This window comes from Furipterus horrens, unplaced genomic scaffold (genome assembly GCF_987537825.1).
Source record: "Furipterus horrens unplaced genomic scaffold, mFurHor1.1.pri manual_scaffold_17, whole genome shotgun sequence".
NCBI classification, from domain to species: domain Eukaryota; kingdom Metazoa; phylum Chordata; class Mammalia; order Chiroptera; family Furipteridae; genus Furipterus; species Furipterus horrens.
The window spans coordinates 71,708,658-71,723,334 of NW_028327187.1; the positions used below are offsets into that span (position 1 = coordinate 71,708,658).

The 14,677-nt window shown below is 47.1% G+C and overlaps 1 protein-coding gene across 2 annotated transcripts in view; it reads left to right on the forward strand.

Moving 5' to 3' along the window:
• Positions 1-12,671, forward strand: part of MAMLD1 (mastermind like domain containing 1) — a 186,768-nt gene extending 174,097 nt beyond the window's left edge. For both annotated transcript variants that reach the window (XM_090265094.1, XM_090265093.1), the window contains exons 3-4: positions 9,960-10,044; positions 11,336-12,671. In XM_090265094.1, the coding sequence (XP_090121220.1) occupies positions 9,960-10,044; positions 11,336-12,462 (1,212 nt within the window). In that variant the 3' untranslated portion in view covers positions 12,463-12,671. The remainder of the gene's footprint in view (positions 1-9,959; positions 10,045-11,335) is intronic.
• Positions 12,672-14,677: the final 2,006 nt, after the last annotated feature.

Here is a 14,677-nt window from a genome sequence, read left to right on the forward strand (position 1 = left end):
CTCTCTGTTTTGCATACTCACAACTGTAAACATACTTTTTCCCACCCCTGTATTTGCTGAGCCCCACGCCTCTTCCAGGCACTGTCTGGGCACAAGAGAGCTTTTAAGATGATTAAGACTTGGGCCAGCAGGGATGTTCAGTCAGCCAGAGGTGTGCAGCCACCAGATTTTGATAAGGAAAAGAAGAATTCCCAGGGTATAGGAGCTGGATCTTGAAGGACATGCAGGATTTCCAGAGTGGAAACTTGGTGAAAGGCCATTCCAATCTGGGTGAACCATGGAGCACAAACACAGAGGGCTGAACACACGTGGTAGCCTGTCTGGAAAGCTCCAAGGAGATTGGGATGACTGGAGGGTAGAGTACATGACACTAGAGAACATGAAACTTAGCTGCCAAGTGGGAAGGAAAAGTCAGGGACAGCTACAAGCCATTGGAGACTTTTCAGAGAGATGGATCATAGGCCAACTTAGGTCCAGCAAGCTCTCGAGTAATCATGGGAAACCCAAGGTCCAGGGTGCTGAGTGGGCGTGAGCTTTTTGAAATCGGACACCACTGTCAGACACTACCCATCCCATGGTCTAAATTCTGTGAAATTCAGAATCACATGGGACTAGCCAGTCCAAGAGCTATTTAATCATGGCCACCAATTACTGACAGACTTACTTTTCTGAAATTTTCATGAAGAGAGATGGGTATACCTTATGTTTGAAAACCTCTAGGAGTAGAAATGTTCCTAACAAACTTTTCATTGGAACTTGGGCCTCACACTTAAAGGGTGTGTGATAAGCAGGGGGGTTTTCCAACTTAAATAAATGAAGAAGACTCATGAGCACCAGCTATAAAGCTCCTCATCAGTCAGAGTCAAGACTAAATCTTAACTATTTTATTTTATTATATATTTTTAACTGGGATTGGACTGATCTGTGAACTGCCTCCTCCCTTTCTGCTCCACCTGAATAAGTGGATCCAACTCCACTCCCAGTTGCGGCTGAATAATACTGCTCACATTGTGGGGGCATCTTTCACTGCTGGTAATTCCAGTGTGTTATCTGAACTTGTTTCTGCCTGATGAACTACTGCGGAACTACATGCATCTCTATGTTAATGCTGATGGGGGAGTCCTGTTTCTTGAGCCATCATTTATATCCCTACAAGTCACATAAAGCTACCAGAGATTCCTAAGGAAAAGCTTACAAATAAGCCCCATTCATTGCTTTCAGAATGTGTCATCATGGAATAGGCAGATAATCAGAACTCTAGTAATACTTGAATTTTAGGATTGTAAAAACGTCAATGTGGCTATAAAATCATGTTTAAGATGATCAAGGAGCTAGGTATTCATGCATAAAGAGTTGTAGAGTAGAAAGCAACATTTCTGTTCATGCCCCAGATGACCTTGATCCAAGAACAAATTGGAACTTGATGCAGTGAAACTAGAGATGACCAGTGAGCTCAGCTCTGTACTGAACCACCCCAAAGGGAGGGGCACTGGGGCCTCCACAGTTGGTACACTATCAAATTGCAAAGATGTTTTCTTTCCCAAGTGCATTGAGTTTACTTGCTAAGAATATTTCTTATTGTTTTTTGGTTTTGTTTTGTTTTGTTTTGGGGAAGGGTGTAATTTCTAAACCTTTCCAGGTGTTAGATTGTCTTAGTCCCATCTTTAAGTAGTTATAATTTGTTCTTTAAAAGTTGTTTAGAGCTTTTCAGGTATTAGATTGTCTTCTTAGTCCCATCTTTAAGTAGTTATAATTTGTTCTTTAAAAATTGTTTAAAGCCCCTTGTAAAACCTTGCCTGTACTTTTTTCAATGGCATCTTTTAAGTTTACATTTCAAAAATTTTTTTCATATAGCAAGTTAGTGATTAAACACACACACACCATGGCAAACTTCATGTGGGCTTGAGAAGCAGGTAAAACTGAGTTTTCATCCTACTCTGCTGGAAACTAGCTGTGTGACTTTGGGCAACTCAGTTACGCTCTATGGGCCTCATTATCCTCAACTGTAAAATACAAACAATAGTTCCTGCCTCATGTATGGATTGAGTGAGTCCAAATATTGAAAGAACTTGGGTTCATGCCTGGTGCATAACAAGTGCTCAGTAAATTTAGTGGTGACTATTTTTATTTTTGATCATTTAATGCATCCAACTACTGGCCTATCATTAACTGCAGAGACTTGCCCACAGTAAATACTTAGTGTTTATTGCAATGAATCAAATTGACTCCAAATGTTTAGCTTAGTTTGGGGGGATAAGTATTTCCCTTTTTTCTGGAATGTTTGGTGGGAGATACAGATGATCACTTGCAGCTTGGTTGTTAAAAGCACGAGTGTGAAGAATCTGTCTCACATAGAAAGCAGAACTTCTCATCAAGGCAGGCTTGCTCCCTGGTCCTTTTGGATACCACTGTTGCCAAGAGCTTGGTGTGCTCATCAGGATATCATGGCTATATCAGTAGCTCATTTGAATCTTGAAGTTTTCTCTGACATGGATATCAAGTATGGGTTTTTAAATTGCCTTTAGCTGAAAGAATTAGGACATACTTTCAATTCTGATGAAATTCCTGTCTTCTAAAATACAATGGAAAGGACAGGTTCCACCCACACACAAGTCCTCAAACCTTGGGGCCCTGGCAAGGTGAAATGCAGTCAGGACTGTTGTGAGATTTACACTTGACTGTTTGGTTTTGCAGATTTCTTAACATGTCTACACATATACCTACAAACCAATTTAGAACTATATGCTCTGTTGAGGGGGACAGGAGGGGTAGGGAGGGATTGGGATTGATCAAGGTCATTGCCGGTGAACCAGCTATGTGACCTAGCTTTACTCCCATTTCCAGCATGACATTGACAAGTCAAGGCAGAGGATCCTTAACAGATCCACAGATGGGTATTAAGTGGTCCAGAAAACCCCTGAAATTATATGTAAAATATTGGTGGGCTGGGAAGAGGGAGGCACCATCCTAAGTGCTTTTTCTGTGGAAACCATAGCTCTTAACAGATTCTCAGAGGAGTCTCGGACCCAAGACAATTAAAACTGCAAACCTATTTGGTTTTGTTGCCTCAGACCAGTTGGTACATATAAGCATAACACCCAAATGACCCAGTGAGACAGTAAGGGAAGTGACAAGATCAGTCAGAATCATTTTGTGGCCAAGCAGCTGATAGCTTGTTCAATCGGTTGTTGTAGAGTCATATAGACAAAGCCTGCAAGCTTGGGGAAGCCAGTCCTCCCCAGGTCAGCCTCGGGCGACAGCCCCCATCCTGCCAGGCCCTGGGGAGTGAGTTCTTCCTGCCCAGCAGCTCCTTTGCTCATGAGCTGGCCCGAGTCACCTCCTCGTACAGCACCTCAGAGGCAGCGCCCTGGGGCGGCTGGGATCCGAAGGCCTGGAGGCAGGTGTCCGCTCCAGTACTGCCTAGCTGCAACACTGTGGGTAAGTCACTTCCCCTCAGCTTTCCTCATCTGTCAACCGGGATGCAGCTCTCTGCTCCACCTGCCCACCTGCCTCACAGGGTTGTTGGGAGGAACACAGGAGGTGACAGCCCATAAAGCTCTGTACACCTAAGAGGGATTTCCAACACTTTCTCTACTGTGCCCCAGCCAGTCTTTTGCAGAGAGAACACCTAAGCAAGCTGAGTGCGGATTGTCCCACATGCAGATACTCCTCCCTGCTGTCCACCTTCCAGAACCCCAGTTCCTCCCCTGCCTGTCTGTCCCTGCAGCCAGACTGTGAGCCCGAGGGAGACAGGGTCTGCACTTCTGCACCTCTGCACCTTGAATCCTCCAGTTGCTTGCCTGTTCCATACCTAGTGGGTGCTCAGGAACTGCTTCTCCTGACAGCGAACCCAAGGGGTTCCTTTACCCCACCCAGGATTTGTACACCCTAAAAGTGGGTAATTGGATTTCCCCACTAGAGTACTGGCAGCCTGGGAAGGGCAGACAGAAGGAATTCTAGCCAAGCCTGCCCAGCATGGCTGAGTTTGGATCATGCTGCAGAGTCTAGAAGGAATGGCTTTGACTTGCCCTAAAGAGTCATGGTCATGAGAGAAAGATGAAGACACCAGCTAGAATGGGCCTTTGCAGAGTATTTCATTTGGATTGTGGAGTTATTGTTCTGGCACATGAAATAGCAGTGTGCACAGGATATCTGTCCTATCTACAGAGAAGACTGGAGAAATGAGCATTGCTGAGTGATAGTGATCAGAAGAGGATCATCAGGCTGAAAGGACCTCCTGAATTCTGTCCTTTAATGGAAATTCTGCTTTGTTACTGACAGCCTTGTTCTCTTTATCTGTTTTCCCTGGCCTGGAAGAACAAGCAGTACTTTCCATTCAAGGGGTATAGATTTTTCTTTCTCTCTTTTTACCTCCCTTTTTTTCTGTGTACTCTCAGAGTCACAGTGCTCTTCAACTAATACCTGAAAAATCTTGTCCAGCACAAAGCTGCCAGGGAAACGGAACTGGCGAAAATGGATTGGGCATCATCCACTGAGGATGTCACTGCCTTTCCTTGTCCTCAGAAGTCAAAAACAAGAGGATATCTGCTACCTTGTCTCATGAATTTCTACCCTCATCCCCCTTATGTCTACCCAAGCCAACACCTTCTACCCAGTAGTGAAGAATGGGGCAGATGCCTGGTCCCTTCATTTTCCATACAAAGCTTTGGAATTTGAGCCCACCTGGAAGTACTTTGAGGGACAAGACCTTGCTAGCTCAGTCTGTGACTCAGTGTGAGACAGTAGAGACATGCACCACAGGGGTAGCAGATAGGCAAGCTTTAAAGACATGTATTTCCTCTTCCCCAGGATAGTCCCAGCATTTAGACCAAGCTCTTCTGGGACCAGGCAGCCCCAAAACCACAGAAGAGATAAAAGTAGAGTCAGAATAGAGTTCATGCTGTTGGAGGTCAAGTGGAAAGACAGAAAATGGAGAGTAAAAGAGCTGACCTACAGCTCCCAGCTGTTTGTTCTTGATGCCATGGATTTTATGAAAGCCCCATTGACAGCTTCAGACTGGTTCAGACCACAGGGCAGCATCATCACCATGCGGAAGGTCCCTGGCTCCTGTGCAAGGGGCCCAGAGGGGCAAAACAGACCCCAGCAGGCCAGTGCTACACTGGTCTCCCCTAGCTCAGAGAACCTTGTGGCAGATTCTGATATATCTTCAGGGCCCCAAGCCCTGACCTGATGTTTCTGCTGCGTCTCCCCGCTACACTCACTCTGGTTCCCTTCACACATTGTATTTTCTTTAGAAGATGTGTAACCATCTGAAATGACCTTTGACTTAAGTGTGTGCTCTCAGTCTCCCTTGCATTGTAAACTCCATAAAAGTAGAGAAGCACAGTGCTGTCCGCATGCCTGGGAAAGAGCCTAGCCCAAAGTAAACCCACAAGAAATATTTGTCAACTGACAGAGAGACAGACACACTGGGCTGCCAAGGAAACCCTCTCTTCCCATTCAATATTTGGGCAAGTGTGTGCTAGGGGACCAGAGCCAATGAGGTCCATACCTTTCAGGCTGCATTTGGGCAGGGTAAGTCATTGATCAAAGGCAACACAAGAGGGCAGATGTTTGACAGACCTCCTTCCCCGTCAAGATCTGGGTTCGAGTTCACAGGCAGAAGTTGCCAAATGTCACACTTATCACTCCTGATGGTTCAATCTCCTCTGGAGTCATTCTGGAGAAACTGAATCACAGGCTCTAAGAGTCAGAGGCACTAGGAAATAAACCTCACCTGCCATTCACTGTAGTAAGCTTCCATCGTTTCTAGAGGAGAATTTTCACCTAGAGCATACACAGCTCCTCAAATGGGGCTTCTTATGGAAGTGTCTATGTTGCCTTCATCCATGGACTATGCAAGTGTGTGGTGCCCTCATCCATACAGTTATGGGAGCCCCCAGAATTCAGGTCTTTATTTCATAATATTCATACATAAAAATGTTTTCCGGTCATTTTAAAGGAAAAGTCAGAAAAGTGAGTGAGGTGTTTCCAAATCTGATTTCCAAAAACTACAAAAGGTGTTTTCCTAGTGGAGTAATAAATCCAGACACTAGGGCTTGTTAATCTTTGAACCTATAACACAGAGCTGAGTGCCTTCTGCTGCAGGGCAAGATAGTTCAGTGTGGGAGCACTCATGGGCTGCATTTTCTGGAAAGGATGCTGGGGTTTCCTAGTGGTAGAAAAAACTCTCCTCCTCTTCCCCCTCCTCCTCCTCCTCCTTTTTCCTCTTCCTCCTGCTCCTCATTCTACTTCTCCTTATCTTCTTTCTCCTCCCTCCCTTCCTCTGCCCTTCACCCTTCCCTTTCATTTCCCTCCGTCTCTCTTTTCCTATCCCCTCCCTCTCTTCTTCTCTCCTTATCCCCATTTTTCCTTTCCTCCTGCATTCTCTCCTTCCCTACATCAATGTGTGCTGTATGCAATAAACCTTTGGATCCATTCCCTGGCATCGCCCAGAAGCTATTCCACTGGAATCCCCTTCCCAGTCAGAGTGCTGTCCTCCTGGGAATCACAGGGCCAGTAACATCAGTCTAAATCCTGCTAAAAATCCAGGAACCTTTTGTGTGTGATCAGGATTGCTGATCATCTGCCCCATCCTATCCCCCAACCCCCTTTACTAGATTAAGTGGTTGAATCAGTCCTGAGACTATTCTTTCCCTGCAGTGGTGAGAGGAAACATCCAGGTGATTCCATAGGACTTTCAGGAGCAATTCACCTGTGATGGCTGAAAAGCAAAGCTGACACAGCACCTGTTCTGATCTGCTGGGGAGTGGACTGTGTCGGGCTCAATGGTGCCAGGGGGTGGTAGTGGGGTCTGGGCCAACCTTTTGCATCTTTCTCCTGACTAGCACACAGAGGAAGCACTAGCCTTGCCAAAGCCCCCATGCATGGACCAGGGCTTTGCAGCTTCCTGAGCATCAGCAAAAAGCTTCCAGAAAAGGAACTCTATGGCTTCCCAGGTCACCATTCTGGCTGTGACCTGTCTGTGAATGTGGCCCCTTGGTCCAATGAGACTAGGAGGAGCTGTGATGGAAGATCCAGGACCCTAGTTCTCTGGAAGACTTCCTGCTGGCACCAACCCAGGCTCATCCATGGTGACCAGCATGGGGGAAGCACACCTAGGCTTGAAAAGAACCCACAAACACTGTCCTGTCAATGTCACCTGGCACAATAAGGCCAAGTCTCATAACAATCATAGCCTTCAAAAAATGAGTCATTTGATGACGTCCTCCATAAACATATTTATGAAAATCCACAGGTTGCCTGGACATCCTTTATAACTCACCATCACTAAGCAGCAATTTTCAGCCACTGTTTCCTCCTGGTTACTGAAAACATTTGTCATTTCCTGTTTTCACCATTTTCCAAAGATTCTAATTGTCAGTGTCAAAAGACAACAACTGTTTTCTTGGGGCTTATCTTTGGAGCACATTGTTGCAGAACAAAAGATGGAGGCCTCCATCTGCAAAACAAAGGAAGCATCCTCCTAGGGAGGCCTGGAGAGAATGCTCTGGCTGCTGGGCCAGGGACAACAGGACCAAGCCCAGAGCACAGAGCTAGGATTACCCTGGACCACCTCAGCAGTATGAAGAGACCGCTCTTGACAGTTATGCCCCAGAACCTTCCAGGACACTAGAGGGCCCAGCCCGTAAGTTGGATGAAAGGTGTGCCCTTTGGACCTGGGAGTTTGTGTAACCATGCCACTAGCCAAGTTTTCCCTTCAACTCTGGATGTGCTGGTTTTTGTGCTTCCTTGGGTGAACGAACACTAGCCAACAACGCCCCCCCCCCGCGCGCCTTCTTCCTGTAACCATGGACTGTTTTTGAGGAGCACTTTCTTTTATCTGACAGACACTAACTACCCATTTCCTCAACCCTCTGACTTTGGTCTCCCATGCCCTTGGGGTGTCTTTCCTCTCTGCTTCTTCACTTCTGGGTTCCTCTGCCCTTCCTCTCTGCTTCTTCTCTGGACACATTCTATAGCCTCCACCTTCCCCCACCCTCACCCTGTACAACTGTGTTATTTGATAAAACTAATGGGGCAGCCAGTGGGGAAGGAGTTAGAATTGGTGTAGACCTAGCCGGCCACAGCAGCCAGTCCCCAGAAGCGTTGGACTGGACAGGCAGAAGCCCTGGGTCTGTAGTTAAGAGACATGGCACTTTGGGCATGTCTGTCTGAGCCTCAGATGTCATGTCAGTAAGCTGGGGTCTGTAGATATTCTATACTTGAACTTAGCCAAAAGGCCGAGAAGTGATGGGTGGGTCTGTAGATATTCTGCCCAGATCTCCTAAAGCTGATGTAAAGGTGGAAGAGAACAACACAAATAAAAGGCTGCCTCAGAAATGCCAGCCCATCCTGAGCATCTCAGGCAGATCCTAGTGCTCCCCACCTTCCTGATGGCATGGCCTTGGGAGATCATATGGCCTATGTGCTCCTCAGTGACCAAATCAGTATTTCAAAGGATTATTGCAACACAATGCGAAATAATGGGTGCAAAGTGCTCAGTACGGTGAGCATGCAGGAAGGCAGTTTTGTCACCCCCATTTTTTTAAGAGGAAGAGGGCAGCTCCATGGGCTGGATGAGAAAAAGCACCTCTACCATTCACATCCCAGCAGCCCCAGAGGAGCAGGGCAAGAGCTCAGACAGGAAGCAGGCTGAGGCCAAGATGGTCAAATCACTTTTAGTGTAGTCTGTCTGGTGTCATGTGTTTGTCCTCTCTGCCTTGGCAGGAACTGAGGCCAGGAACTGCCACTGGGCCTGAGAACAAGACATTTTCCCAAGTACCAGCCCTCCACCTGCCCCCATGCCACAGCCCCACGTCAGCCCTCTAAGTGCAGAAAAGCAGGTCAGCCCATGTTGTAGGGTCAAGCCTTATGGCATCTAGGGGGACGCAGCCCAGAAAGTAGGCTCAGGGGTGTTGTTCCCTGATGGAGCTGCCTTGGTTGTGAACAGGCTTCTTGAGAAGGGGGAGAGATGGCAGTGGGTAAACACTAGACTGGGAGTCAGACTTGGATCCAAATGTCTGAGAGTCTGTGCAAAGAGCGAGTCATGCCTTCCCTGTGCCCTCATCTGGTTTTCTGAGAGCTGGATCCTTGACCCATTCCCACACTCAGTGCTGGGACTGCAGCTCTGAACCTTGGCCCCTCCCTCTGCTCACCAAGCTTGGAAATGGAGATAGGAAGCTCATCCCAATTGTGCATACTGCAACCAGTCAGGAGAATGAAGGGAAGTTGGCAGTGAATGACTACTCCTGGTGTTAGACAGTGCATCCATCTGACGATGCGATCATACTGCTTCATGCCAAGATCACCCAGAATAATCTTTGGCCTTTTGCCCATCACAACCCTGCAAAAGCCCAGAGTTGGCTCTGCCCCAGCTGCAGCATCCTTGGTTTTCTCAATCATCCCTTGTCTGTGTGTTTTGGAGTCCAATCTCTACACCAGTCACTTAGTATCCTCTGAATGCAGCCAGTTTATCTGGGTCTCCCTGATACTAGCATGCCCAGACTCTTGTCAGAACTATAGTCATGGTCTGGCCAAAACAGAGTAGTGTAGGACTGTCACCTCCCTCCTTCTACATACTCTGCTTCTATTAATGTAGCCTAATGTTATGTTTGCTCTTTTGGTGACCACATCTCACTGCTGACCCATCCTGAGCAGAAGGACATCCAAAATGCCTAAATATTTCTCTATGCACACTTGCTGTTAAGTTCTGTGTCTCTCGCCACAACCTATACTGTCCCGGTTGGTTTTTTTAACCCAAGTTGCAAAATCATACTTTTATTTATACCTGTAAAGTTTTACTCAGGAGGGTGGGGCATGCATGCAAGTATGTGTTGGTGCATTCACTCATGCTTTCTGTTATACCAAAGCCAAGTCCTGGGTCCCCACACAGCAATCCCAAGGCAAATATTTCTTGGTAGCCTTATTCTAACATATCTTTTTTATCTTCTGTTTAGCAAGAGAGACAGAGATCAGTTCTTATGGCAATGACCCTTGAACAGCAGAGTGCATATATCACCCAACAGATGAATCAATTTCAAGGTAAGCAGTTAAGATCAATGTTCCAAAATGGACAGGCCAGGGGTTGTGTATGTGAAGATAGGGTGAGAATTTACCCCAGAGTAAGCAGTTACTGTGGGTGTTTCTGAAAGCATTGAGGGAAAGACAGGAAGTCTGGGAATCAGCTCAGTAGCATCCTGGCTGGATTTCTCACACTGGAAACTTAAGTAGGATCCCAATTGAAGGCCCGATCTTAATGACTGTGACATTGCTGTTTAATTCAACAGATTGATTAGACTAAGGTGAGTTAAAGCAGTTATTCTCAGTGGGAGAAGGGCACACCACCTAGGGTTTTGTCAGAATCAGTTGAGGGCTGCCACAACCCTAGGACTCTTGATTCTGCCCTTCTTCCTCTCACCCCAGTGACTTTCTATTCTAATGGAATCCTGGGCCATCTCTCAAGTGTGGGCAATGGAAAAGGGGTTGAAGCTCTGCCTCAAAGAGTCTGGGGTAGGGGGTTCCCAGAGCCTCCACAGATAGCAGGGATCCCCACCCTACCATGACCCCTATGAATGTAATCAACATTTATTGGCTGGGAATACAGCTGTTTGCAAAAAACAAACAAACAAACAGGAATTGGTCCCTACCTCTTGAAGCTTCCAGATTAGCTGAAGAGACATGTAGTAAGCTATCCTTACCAGCCAGTAGTGACATTGTGCAAGACAAAGGGTACTCTCATCTGAGGCTCAGAAAGGCTGCTTGCCCTCCAACAGGTGGTCAGCATCTTCATTTTAAGCAATGCCACCATTGCACCATTACTCCTCTATTCTCATGCAAAAAAACCCCTATTTCTTTGGGCCTAACACCAGCTAAATATCCCACCTGCCAAGGTCAGCCACACTTCAGCTGTAGGGACAGGGCAGACAAGTTCCAGGAAGGCCATTCTATCTGTCAACGGGTGGGCAGTTCCAGGCCTGCGTACTGAGTACTCAGTATATAAAAGCAGACCGAGACCATGATCTCATGGAGCTTACAATCTACTTGAAGGGACAGACAGATAAGCTGGTGTTTTTCATCCAACGTTATCTATACTTGGTGGGGGTATGGGAGAGGTATGTGAGCACAGACCCAGGAGTGTAGGTGGTCTCCCTAGAGAAACTGTGGTCCAAACTGAGAGTGAAGGAACAGGGGACTTGAGAAAAGCTGGGGAACAGGGGATGCTCAGTAGGAGCCAAGGGTGGAAGGTGAAAGGTTAATGCTGGACTGGCAGCAGCTGCAGTCCAAACTGAGAACACCATTGGAACTGACCCCCACCCCTTCTTTCTTTCTGTAGCCGTCCAAGAACAAGTTACCTCCAAGTGTAACCAGACCAAGGCAAGCTCCCCATACAGCCAGCACATGATGCCACCCAGAGCTGGGCTCCTTCAGAACAATCTGAGTCCAAGAATGATCCCACCCAGCAGGCACCAGAGCCATAAGGGCATTATCTCACTGACCCTGGGCAAAAAGCAAGGAATTTTCAAATCCAAGCCCCTGTTTCCCATATCCTCATGCTCAGGCCAGAACCCCCTGAGCAGCCTTGGCTCTGTCTGCCAGCATACACAGATGCCCAAGGCATCCTCCTTGGGAGTGTTCCTGCCCAGGTTCAGCCAGCGCCTGAGTCCGCACCAGCTCAGACAGCCCTGTATGCCAAGAATGTCCACCATGTTCAATTACGCCATGTGGGTGGCAGCAGCAATGTCAACCCCAGTGGTCTTGACGGAACCAACCCCAAGCCAAGTAGATAATAGCATCCAGCAGCAATTTGATAGGAACTCAGTCTTCACCAAGGTTCCTGCAGGAGTCTCCCTGGTAGCCGCAGCTTGTCCACCAGAGCCAGCAGTCGGGCTTCCCAGTCAGGGGACTACAGGAAGCAGGCCTGGTCAGATGGTGAATGCTGTCTTAGCCGACCCCCACTTCTGCCTAAGACAGAGCCTGGTGCTGGGTCCCATGCCTGTGCTGAATGCCAGCAAATCCCTCCAGCAGGGCATAGCCAGCTTTGGTCCCATGAGTCCCATACAGGGCACTGAGCCACCACCAAGCTATGTGGCTGCTGCCGCCACTGCCTCTGCTGTCTCCGCCATTGCTGCCAGCCTGTCCCCAGGTTCATTCAGCAGAAGGGGTCCACCTCCTGAGCTGCCACCCTATGACTTTTTGCCCCAGGCCCAGCCTCTACTAAACGATCTGATTTCTCCACCTGACTGCAGTGAGGTGGATTTCATTGAAGCTCCCTTGAAAGGCCCCAGCACAAGTCCAGATGAAGACTGGTTGTGCAACCTTAGACTGATTGATGACATTTTGGAAGAGCACTATACTGATGTACAAAATGCCGCAGCCCATAATGCTGGTCTAGTCACTGAGAATAGCCAGAATAGCACCCCCAATGTTGACATCAGTTTAGGGAATGGTGTGAACCCATAGCAAATTTACAACCGACCCCAGACAGCCACACAAGTGTCCAGCCCATGCCCATCCCTCTCTTTACCTGTAACAAAATGGGAAACTGGTGATTTTCCAAAATACCTGTACATTTTTGAAAATTTTGTAAATGGTTTTCCTAAACATTAATGACAGAAGTATTTATACTTTGTTTTGTGACTTTGTAAATAAAGTGACGGCTTTTGTTTCAATACAGTGTGTTTATTATGCATTGTTTGTGTTTATTATACATTGTTGCAAATATGCAGACTGTGGTGTTTGCTCCAGTGATATAAACCAGGTGGTGGAGCCACTTATGGTTTTGATGCAACAGATGTGGATGTAACCAAGAGGTGTACAAGCTAACAAATGCCATATGGAAAACCACTTGGCTATTTCCAATTTCACTGAAAATTTGATCACCTTGTGTAATTCTTAATCTCCTTTGCAAACCTTTCAGACTTCACTAGCTCTTTCCTGATGAGCACATTATAGCAGACACTGCTTTTATTGTAAGTGCCCCACAGAGGATATTTGAAAGGAGGCTGAGAGAGTTCTGTAGATTTAGGAGAGGTGAAGAGAGAGTATGTGAGCTGAACACTCTGAGTTATTGACCTTGAGGATCTAGAGGGGCCTTATAATTCAGACAAGAGAACCCCAGCTTTGCACCTCTCCAGAGGCACCCTAGCAGGATGAAGATGAGATATTTCTGGTTTAAAGCCTTTCAGTACTTGTTTTGATGTAAGGCTTTGTTGTTTGGGGGAGAAAGTCTGTAAACATTAATACTTGACTTTTGGGCTGTTTTGGATGGTTTCTATCTACAATGATCATCACATATATTTCAGTGTCTAGTATAGAAAACTCAGGCCCACTGTCCTGTAAACTTTTCTGTGTCCAGATTCTATGTAATCGCATTTTAATTGCCATCTCATATTTTGCCACTATGTTTAAAATCTGGCATCTGTTTCAAGCCAGAACATTTTTTCTTTGTTCTGTAATAAACAACCAGGAGAAAAGTGCCTCCGTTTCCATTTTTCAAAGGAGCATTCAGTACCTGTAAACCCACATCAGTGAAGCCAGCCAGTGCCTTTGGTTCTTTCAGAGGCTACTGATGTCCTGTGCATTGGAAAGATGCTGCACGGAGGGGCAGAGAATGAGAAATTTGTGTAGGCAAGCTGTAATTGATTTCACACCACAGCAGAGAAGCTTGTCATTTTGGGTCCCAGCCCCTCATTTTATAGATGAGAAAACAGAAGGGACAAAGACCACTAAATTAACTCTGTACTGGGGGGCAGGGGAATGCTTGCACTGAGAATCTAAACTCTGTACCACCATCCTCTTTCTGCTGAGAAGGTGACAGACTGAAACAAGTGCCAACTCCTCCCATGTAAGTGTCACCTATATAAACTGGCTGGAGATGGGGGAGGGGTACCTTGAGGCAGGTGGTGGGTCTGCTGCACCAGAGTAAATTTCTTCCACTTCAAAGACAACCAACAAGACCTGATGAAGCCACTGGGCAGATGAGCACCCCTTCAGTGTGTGGTAGAGGTGGAGGGCCATCCCACCTTCCCTTCCCAAAGCAGGAAGAGCTCAGTGGGCTGGGCTGGGCTGGGATGCAGGGACTACAGGAGTGCATGGGACAGGTCAAAGTCCCCATGGTTGTCCAGGACCACAGCGGAAGGAGAGTTTTTGCTCCAGTTTGCCTGACTGTCCAAACCCTGCCGAGCTCCATCCAGTCCCTCTTAACCCCATCCCACCCCACCCCCCAGCATTTGCAGCAACTGGGTTAGCTTCTGGTTGTTTCCAATTTCAACTACACAAAAACAGACTCTTCTCAACCCACACTAGGGCGACCCTCTCACAGCACTAAAGTGGATTCTACAGAGCTTCATCTGAATCTGACTTATGGTTATGTCTCATTTCCAGGGGGACCTTAATAAGATGACTGGGACCTGTCCCTCTCCCAGGGATGATCATAAGGTGAGGTGCAGGTGACATGGATTGCAGGTGGAGCCACACCTCCCCAAAGGTAGTGAGGAAGCTAGTTGGGATACCACTTCTCCAGGTGCTGTAAAAGCACCAGTTGGGGTCGGATGTATTCCCCTAATTGGCTAGGAGAGTTTTTATACCTCATCCTCAAGGTACAAAATGTTCCAACATAATGGTATGCTTGGGGAAGCCCGTGCACTGAGACAGGCCTGTTCTGTCCAGAAGAGTC